Genomic DNA, 10,362 nt, shown 5'->3' with positions numbered 1-10,362 from the left:
TCTATTTTTTTTGTCTTCATTCTTTCTCTAAGCTCTAGTTATCTCCTCTCACCAGCATCGCCTTATCTTCCTTTCCTTGACACACATCTCCATCTCTCACACACCCTATTTCCAGGGATTCCATTCTGCCAAAATTTCAACTCAGGCTGTACAAATCCAAATGCAGTAAAGATATTCTTCCAAACATTATGAAGAAAGATGTGATTAAAAGCATTCACTAAAGGGGTGCCTGGATGGCTCATTTGGTTAAGTGTCTGACTCTTGATTTCAGCTCAGGTCTTGATCTCATGGTCATGGAATTGAGACCTGCAATGGGCTCTATGCTGACAGTCGGACCCTGCTTGGGATTCTCTCTCTCCTCTCCCCACCAACTGCCTGGATCACACACACACACTGTTTCTCAAAATAAATAAATGAACTTAAAAAAAAAAAAAAGGCATTCGGTAAACAATGAGTTCTAAAATCTCAGGAGAAGAGGGTGGCAAAGAGGAACCAGAACATTAAGATCTCAAATCTGTGAAGGTTTTTTTATTTGTTCAAATCTCATTGTTCCTTAATCCTTCTCCCATTCTTACAACTGTCTGAAAAAATCTTCAGTAAAACTACCCACCCTAAGAGAAGATAGAAAGAAAAGCAGGAGGAGGAGCCATTCTGTATTAACAAGAAAATGACATTTGGAGGTAGAGGAGCAGATCTGGGGTCTTTGCACCCAGGTAACAACCTAAAAAAACTGTCCACGGGAACTCATAATCAAGCACAACTATATGTTGCTAGATGTGACAAATGGGGGACATATGTTCGGCTAAGTCCTATGTCAGCAGTGTCCCATTTTGCCAGAGGCCATCATGACAGCTTCGAAGCAGTGTTAAAACCAACAAAAATACTTCGTGTTCCTAAGGGGTAGGTGGCTTGGTTGAGGGACCTGTGGCTTAAGAATACACACAACTGACATAGGTACGTATGTCGGGTTTTGAACACAGCAACATGGTCTAGATACAGTCTTATCTTTTCTTCATAAAACCATGCACGAGAAAGCTGCACGAGAATACCTGGAATTGCGCTAAGTTAATGATAGAAGTCTGAGTGTCACTGAAGTTCTAAGGGGGCCCTGAACTAGCCTACAGAGAACGCCACTGGCCAGGTGGGTGCCTTCGAATGAGATGATCTTTATGAGCCTGCTATTCCTACTGGAAGATCAGAGACCTGGCCCACGGCGGTGCTCAATAGATGATCATTACTGGTCCACGTGTAACTACTCTAGACAGAGTTAGTGAGGGTTCAAGTAATTTAGCCATAAAATGGGAAAGCCTGGAGTTCTTTCTGACTTCCCCCAAAAGGGCGGTGTGTGCAGCCCACGACACCTACTTCCTTCCTTTTCCAGGGAACTGGCCCTTTCCCCACAAAGCACTGCCCCCACATCGCGTCTTCCCCCGCTTTCCACTAGAGCTTGTGGCCTCAGTTACCTCAACCAAGTTTCAAACCCCGCCTCCCCCACCTCTACCAGCCGCGCGCGCGCGCACACACACACACACACACACACACACACACAGCACGCAAAGAAGCGGTGCACACGCCACAGCAGGGAGGAACAAGGGCCAGCTGGGGGTCCAGCTCTCCCTCGAGGGGGTGCGGCAGCAAGGGGGCGTGGCGAACGCGAGGCCCGTTTTGCAATTGGTGGCAGCAGGGCCGCGTGGAGCCCCACGTGACCAGTGGGCTCGAGGGCCCACGGGCCTACGGGCTATGGGCCCGGGCGCGCAGGCGTGCTCAGCTGGGCTGGGACGTGGGCGGAAGTGGTAAAGGGGTAAAGGCGGAGGAGGGAGTGTCTATGAACAGGCAACACATGCCTGGCGTGGTGCCTTGCAGCTGGCGGCGGGTGGGGCCGCCGGGCGGGCCGCTGCTTTCCCCTGTCCGCGGAGGCTGCGGACGGGAAACGATCCGGGTGGGGAGCACCCCTGCCCAGACCCCTTCCTCTGAAAGTCTGCGGGATCCAGGGGCCGGGTAAGCCAGGTAGAAGCTCGGGACCGTGTTATACACGGACGTTGAGAATCGCAAAGATCAACCCTCTAGGCTTCTCTCTGCCCATTACGGACTCTGTGATCTCTGGCAAGTCAGTTAGCCCGGGCCTCAGTTTCCCCACTTTTCCAGGGGGCTTGCGACCTGACAGTGGCCATGAAGAACAGAAAGTTCACTTCACAATCACTCCTTGCCTAGTGAGTATTTAGAGCACCTAAGTCATGCCCTTGCCCTCAGGGAAACAGGTGCCTAGTTAAGGCACTGAAGACCAAAGTTTCATGGTGGTTTAGTGCCAGGGCTTTGGAGTGGGCCCCCTGGTGGGTCTTCAGCACTGCCTGTGTGAGCTTGGGCCTCAGTTTCCTTATCAGGGCACAAAACGTGCTTCAAAGACCATGAAAAGATAATGTGGGGCGGTTACTTTGTCCTGGGCACTTAGTAGTCTCCTAACACTAGTTAGAGGCTGAGGCAGCGCAAACGGCTTGTAAGTGCAGTTGCTCATTACAAAGCCGTTGGAATGTCTGGGAATACATCACAGTGTGGGAGATGGGGGTGCACGCCCGCAGAACAGAGGTTGATTTTTGTTCTCTAGGCTAGCCAGAGTGAAGGAATGCAGTTATTAATTTATTAAGCACATTCCTATCTCTCCCTTAGAAAAAGGCTTCTGAGCCTTTCCGAATCTCTAGTTGGTAGTGTTTTAGAACTAATAAAGGAGACATTTAACTGATTTTTCTGAATTCACTCTTACATTTAGACCAGTTCTGATGATCAAGAAGGAAAATGATTCATTTGCATTTCGGGCAGTTAATAGTGTATTGTAACAATTTGGGATGAAACTGTCAGTACTTAACAGGAAAGCTGGCAAAAACAGATAGTCTTCAACTGTTACCGTGGCTCAATGTTGAAAGCTTAAAAGATATTCGTGTTCTGTACTGTGTTTACCTCTTTCTTTTGGTCTCAATAATACCCTGCCTCCCATATCTCTAGGTGGTCCTTAAAAGCTGTTATTTATTACTTTTTTGTAGGCATGCATTTTGACCTTAATCTCACCTTTTCTTACCAGTAACTACTTTTAAGATCCTGTTGCTACAAGAGTTCAGGGAAAATCCATTTGTAATATTATTTGGAGAAGGGTGACCACACCCTGACTTCAGCAGAGTGTTGAGTAAATCAAGCTACTGTTCTTTCTGGAAAAAACCTGCAGCTGAAACTGGGATTAGGGATAAAGAAACGCAGCTGGATTTTGCCTCTTGGGTGCCAGTGATAGTTTCTGTTTATGATCTGTTTATCATACAACATGCTTTGCCAGAATATGACCAGTTTTTTGTAAGCCTACCATGACTACACATAGTATGTGATGCCTTGTGTCTGAAGTATGTATAAATAGCTGATTGATCTTGACCTGTTGAGTGAATGGGAGATGTTTGCGTAAAAGCAGTAGCTTGTCTCCACATAGGTCTTTGTTGAAAAAAGTAGCCATTGATTGATGATATCTAATTGAAAGCATATGAGAGATTCCAGGATTTGACTTTTTCGTTATTTGCAATTATTCATTTTAATATTGTAAACAGTTGTAGAGTGGGCCTGTTTATGTTCCAGTTTCCTGAAATTGGCTTTAAAGAATTAGTTGTCCTTGGTCTTGCTCACTATTTCAGTTCAGCATACAGTATAGTATGCTGAATAACTGCAACAATCGTAATAAACATTTGTTGAGCATGTAGTATTTATATTGACAGTTTATATGCTTTATTTATTTATTTATTTATTTACTTATTTATTAAGTACCCTCCAGGCCCAGAGTGGGGCTTGAACTCACGACCCTGAGATCAAGACTTAAGCTGAGACCAAGAATGGGAAGCTTAACTGACTGAACCAACTAGGTGCCCCTATATATATAGTTTATATCCATTACCTCACCATATTGGACACTTGGGAATCAAACAGTGTTTATTATATGTTCCTCCACCTCAGAAATTGTATCACCTGTTTTCTCTGTTTTTGTTTGTTTGCACTTTTTTTTTAATCTTTATTTTTGAGAGAGTGAGAGAGAGAGAGAGAGTGAGAGCAGGGGAGCAACAGAAAGAGAGGGAGACAGAATCCAAAGCAAGCTCCAAGCCCTGAGCTGTCAGCACAGAGCCTGATGCAAGACACGAATCCACGAACTGTGAGATCATGACCTGAGCCGGAGTTGGACACTTAACCGGCTGAGCCACCCAGGCGCCCCATGTTTGGTTGTTTTTTTAAAGAAAAAAGAATCTTCCTGAAAAGTTAGGCTTTTCAATTGTGATAGAAATCCTGGATGTTTATATTGTTTCTTTGAGAAATACTTGTCTTTAACATTTTATTTTTTTCTTTGACTCAAATGAAATAACTAAATCTTGCAATGTTAGTGTGGGTCTTAGCCAAAACTGATTATTTTTTTACTTTAATAAAGGGATCAAGAATTTAATTTAACGCATAGCAGGTCCTTAAGAATTTACTAATAAGGTTGATATTGGCTTATAAAAGTTTTCAGACAAGAGTTTTTACTTCAGAAAAGGAAAGGTAAATTTGTTTATCCTCTGTTTCATTAAAATAAAAACAATAAATTTGAAAATGCAGGAAATTAGTTATAGAGAGCACTGATAGATGAAAATAAGGCATTAGACTTTGGGCACCATGGATTGGTTTATGAAACCTACATGTATATTTGTACATAACGATAGACGTGTTTGTATATATAGCTTTGTTGGATTTACAGAATGCTTTTACTGTGTCTCCTTTCATCTAATTCTCCTATATCACTTTGATAAAGATAATTGCTTAACTCATGTAAGAAATGAAAAAATTTCAGGGGTGCCTGGGTGGCTCAGTCGGTTGAGCCTCCGACTTCAGCTCAGGTCATGATCTCACGGTTTACGGGTTTGAGCCCCACGTTGGGCTCTGTGCTGACAGCTTGGAGCCTGGAGCCTACTTGGGATTCTGTGTCTCCCTCTCTCTCTGCCCCTCCCCCCTCATGCTCTGTCTCTCTCTCCTTCAAAAATAAACATTAAAAGAAAAAATTTCAGAGAAGATGAAGGGAATTGCCCAATGTTTTTTGAATCCAAGTTAAATATAAAGACATGGATAGGTTAAAAGTAAAAGAGAAAAGATATACTACTCAAAACTCTAATGAAAAGAAAGATGAAGTGGCTGTATTAGTACCAAAGTAGACATCAGATCAAGAAATACTATCGGGAAAGATAAAGAGCATTGCATAATGAGTAAAGGGTCAATTCCTCAAGAATATATAACAATGAAAATGTGAATACCCTGGGGCTCCTGGGTGGCTCAGTCAGTTGAGCATCTTACTTCAGCTCAGGTCACAGTCCATGAGTTCGAGCTGCATGTTGGGCTCTGTGCTGACAGCTCAGAGCCTGGAGCCTGCTTTGGATTCTATGTCTCCTTTCTCTGCACCTCCCCTGCTCACACTGTGTCTCTCTCTCAAAAATACATAAAATTAAAGAAAAAATTAAAAAAATAAAATAAAAATAAATGTGAATACACTTAACACAAGTGAAAGAACCTAAAGGTGAAATAGACAAATACACAGTTTCAGTTGGAGATGTCAACAGTCCTACTTCATTAATCCATAGAACTAGTACGTAGAAGATGAATAGGGATGTAGAAAACCTAAGCAGCTCTACCAACCAACTTGGTTGAATTGACTTTGAAAGGATACTACATCCAACAATAGCAGAATACACATTCTTTTCAAGTGCATATGGAAAATTCACAATGTTAGATATTCTGGGCCATAAAATGAACCTCAAAAAATTTAAAGAAATATGATTTCTCTGGTCCTACATGAATTAAATGAGAAATCAATAACAGTATCCCAATAATCTCCAAATATTTGTGGAGATTAAACGACGCACTTCTAAGTAACCCATGAGTCAAAGACAAAGGCATAATGGAAATTAAAAATTATTTTGAATGGCAATGAAAATGTAACACGTCAAAATGTATAGGACTAAGCTGAAGCAGTGCTTAGAGGGAAATGCATGGCATTAAAATACATTAGAAAACAAAAAATACTTCAAATCAATGCTCTCAGCCTGTACCTTAAGAAACTAAAAAACAGAAGAGCAAATTAAGCCCCAAAGAAGAAGAAACTAGGAAATAATGAAAATAAGAGCATAAATAAAGTTTGAAATAAAAATAGAGAAAATTTGAAACAAAAATAAAGTCACTAAAACCAAAAGCTGGTATTTGAAAGATAAAATTGACAAACCTTTAGCTAGACTTGTCAGGAGAAAACAGAAGATACAAATGTTAATATTACAAATGAAAAAGAGAATATTACTGTATGTTCTACAGAAATTTAATATTCCCTATTAAGATGCTAATAGGGAATATTATGAACAATTTCTGTCAGTAAACTTGATAACTTAGGTGAAATGGACAAATTCCTTGAAAGACTACTGAAGCTTACTTAAGAACTAATAAAGAATCTGAAAACCTTTCCTGCAAGATAAACTTCACTTGGGCAGTTTTACAAGTGTTTAAGGAAGAAATAATACTAATTCTGTATAAACTCTTCTAGAAATAGTAAAGGAGAGAACACTTCCCACTTAATTTTATGAGGCCAGAATTAACAACTCAGGCCCATTAGGATAGCTACTATCAAAAATGAACAAATCAATAAAAATAAGCGTTGATGAAGGGGCGCCTGGGTGGCTCAGTCGATTAAGCGTCCGACTTCGGCTCAGGTCATGATCTCACGGTCCGTGAGTTCGAGCCCCGCGTCGGGCTCTGGGCTGATGGCTCAGAGCCTGGAGCCTGTTTCGGATTCTGTGTCTCCCTCTCTCTCTGACCCTCCCCCATTCATGCTCTGTCTCTCTCGGTCTCAAAAATAAGTAAACATTAAAAAAAAAATTAAAAAAAAAATAAAGAATAAGCGTTGATGAGGATGTGGAGAACTAGAAACCCTTGTGCCCAGTTGATGGGAATATAAAATGATAGCTGCTATGGAAAATGGTATGGTGGTTACTCAAAAAATTAAAAATGGAATTACCATATGACCCAGCAGTTTCAGTTCTGGGTTTATACCCAAAATAATTGAAACTAGGATCTTAAATATTTGTACACCTACATTCACAGCAGCATTATTCGCAGTAGCTAAAATGTGGAAACACTCCAGTGTCCATCAATGAATAAATGCATAGGCAAACTGTGGTACATACGAAAGTGGAATTTTTAAAAAATATTTTTTAAATGTTTATTTTTGAGAGAGACAGAGTGTGAGCAGGGGAGGGGCAGAGAGAGAAGGAGACCCAGAATCCAAAGCAGGCTCCAGGCTCTGAGCTGTCAGCACAGAGCCCGATGTGGGGCTCAAACCCACAAACCATGAGATCATGACCTGAGCTGAAGTCGGATGCTTAACCAACTGAGCCACCCTGGCACCCCCATACAGTGGAATATTATTTAGCCTTAAGAAGGCAGGAAATTCTCATGTATGCTACAACGTGGATAAACCTTTAGACATTATGCTAAATGAGGTAAGCTAGTCACAAAATGACAAATACTATATGAGTCTAATTTACATGAGATAGAGGAGTCAAAATCAGAGACACAAAGCAGAATGGTGGTTTGCAGGGGTCTGGGGAAGGCAGAATGGGGATTTATTGTTTATGGGTACAAAGTTTGGTTTTGCAAGATGAAAAGAGGTGTGGAGATAGATGGTGGTGATGATTGCACACATTAGGAATTTCTGTAATACTACTGAACTTTCTTAAAAATAGTTATGATGGGGGCACCTGGTTGGCTCAGTGGGTTAAATGTCTGGCTCTGGATTTCAACTTAGGTCATGATATCATGGTCGTGAGATAGAGCCTGGTGTCAGGCTCTGTGCTGGGTATGGAGCCTGCTTAAGAGTCTCTCTCTCCTGAGGCGTCTGGGTGACTCAGTTAAGCATCTGACTTTGGCTCAGGTCATGATCTCGTGGTTTGTGAGTTCGAGCCCCACATCGAGCTCTGTGCTGACAGTTCGGAGCCTGGAGCCTGCTTTGGATTCTGTGTTTCCCTCTCTCTCTGCCTGTACCCCACTTGCGCTTCATCTCTTTTTCTCTCTCAAGAATAAGTAAACGTTAAAAAAATAAAAAAAAAAAAAGTCTACCTCTGTCCCTCCCCTGCTCACTCTCTCTCAAAATTTTTTTTTAAATGGTCACCATGGTAAATTTCATGTTATATATATTCTATCACAAAAATGATTGAAAGATCCACTGTATAAAAAGAATAATAAATACATCATGACCAAGTGGGGTTTATCACAGGATGCAAAGTTGGTTGACTATTTGTAAATCGGTCAATGCAATTTACCTTATCAACAGACTAAATAAGAAAAACCATATGATGATCATCTCAGTAGATGCAGAAATAGCATTTTAATAACATCTATCATTCATTCATCACAAAACTCTCAGAAAAGTAGGAATAAAAGTAAACTTCCTCTACTTGATAAAGGGCATGTATGAAACATCTGTAGTAAGGATGTTGGCTCTCACCACTCCTATAGGAAATAGGTATATGGATTGGAAAGGGAGAAATAAAATGCCTTTGTTGGTAGATAGCATGGTTGTCTATGAAGAAAATTCCAAAGAATTTACAAAAAAGGTAGTGTATCTAGTAGGAAGTTTAGCCAGGTTACAAGATACAAGGTCAATATATGAAAATTAATCCTACTTTTCTGACAGAATATTTTGAACTTTAAAACTTTTAAGTGCTTTTTATAATAACATCTAAACAGTTAAAATCGTGATAAATGTAACAAAATATCTGCAAGATTTGTATGCTGAAAACTACAAAACTGATGACAAATCAAAGGAGACCTAAATTAGTGGAGCATTGGACTGTGTTCATGGATTGGAAGAATGAATATTGTCAAAATGTCATTTCTTACCGAATTGTTAAGACTGAATAGGTTCATTGAAATTATAATCACAATCTTAGTATTTTTTTTGTGGAAATTGGGCTCTTCTAAAAATTTACTTATTTTCAAATGAAATGTAGCTGACATAGAATATTCTATTAGTTTCAGGTGTACAACATGATTCAACATTTATATACATTAAGAAATGCTTAAGTATAGTTATATCTGTCCTTATACAAAGTTATTACAATATTGACTATATTCCCTATGCCATACTTCAGATCTCTGTTACTTATTTTATAACTGGCACTTTGTACATCTTAATTGCCCTCACCTATTTCACTCATCCCTCTGCTCCTCCCCTCCACTTTGGCAACCACCAGTTGGTTCTCTGTATTTGTGACTCTGTTTCTGTTTTGTTTGTTCATTTGTTTTTTAGATTTCACATACAAGTGAAAACATATGCTATTTGTCTTTCTCTGTCTAATTAATTTCACTTAGCATAATACCCTCTGGGTCCATCCATGTTTCTGCAAATGGCAAGATTTCATTTCTTTTTATGGCTGAGTAATGTTTCACATACATACATACATACAACATTTTCTTTATCCGTTCATCTGTGGGTGGACCTTTGGGTTGCTTCCATATCTTGGCTATTGTAAATACTGATTCAGGAAATGTAGGGGTGTATATATATTTTCAAATTAGTGTTTTCATTTTTTTCTGGTAAACCAGAAGTGGAATTATTGGATCATATGGTATTTGTATTTTTAATTTTTTGAGGAAACTTCATACTGTTTTTCATGGTAGCTGCACCAGTTTATATTCCCATGAATTGTATATGAAGGTTCGCTTTTCTCCACATCCTCACCAACACTTGTTATTTCTTTTTGATACTAGCCATTCTGACAGGTTTGAGGTAATACCTTGTTCTGATTTTGGTTTGCATTTCCCTGATGATTACTGATGTTGAGCATCTTTCCATGTGTCTCTTGGCCCTCTGTATGTCTTCTTTGCAAAAATGTCTATTCAGATCTTCTGCACATTTTTTAAATCAGCTTGGGTTTTTTTGTTTGTTTTGCACTGAGTTGTATAAGTTCTTTATATATTTTGGATATTAGCCTTTTCCAGATTTGTCATTTTCGAATATTTTCTCCCATTCACTAAGTTGCCTTTTCATTTTGTTGATGGTTTCCTTCACTGCACACAAAAGTTTTAGTTTGATGTAGTCCCAATAGTTCATTTTTGCTTTTGTTTCCTTGCCTCAGACAGATGCAAAAACATTGGTAAGAGCAGTGTCCAGGAGTGTACCGCCTATGTGTTTTCTTAGAAGTTTTATGGTTTCAAGTCTTATATTTAGGTCTTTAATCCATTTTCAGTTTATTTTTGTATTTAGTGTAAGAAAATGGTCCAGTTGCATTCTTTTCTGTGTAGTGGTACAGTTTTCTCAACACTATTCATTGA

The 10,362-nt window shown here is 39.9% G+C and overlaps 1 protein-coding gene across 1 annotated transcript in view; it reads left to right on the top strand.

The window, feature by feature from the left end:
- The first annotated feature begins 811 nt into the window (after nt 1-811).
- Nucleotides 812-10,362, top strand: part of LOC132678788 (uncharacterized) — a 37,211-nt gene continuing 27,660 nt past the window's right edge. Inside the window, exons 1-2 of the mRNA XM_081790690.1 lie at nt 812-900; nt 1,636-1,998. Of these exons, the coding sequence (XP_081646816.1) occupies nt 812-900; nt 1,636-1,998 (452 nt within the window). The remainder of the gene's footprint in view (nt 901-1,635; nt 1,999-10,362) is intronic.

The sequence above is a fragment of the Panthera onca genome, chromosome A2, assembly GCF_046562875.1.
Source record: "Panthera onca isolate mPanOnc1 chromosome A2, mPanOnc1 haplotype 2, whole genome shotgun sequence".
Taxonomy (NCBI): Eukaryota; Metazoa; Chordata; class Mammalia; order Carnivora; family Felidae; genus Panthera; species Panthera onca.
This window is presented reverse-complemented; position numbering and strand designations above follow the sequence as displayed.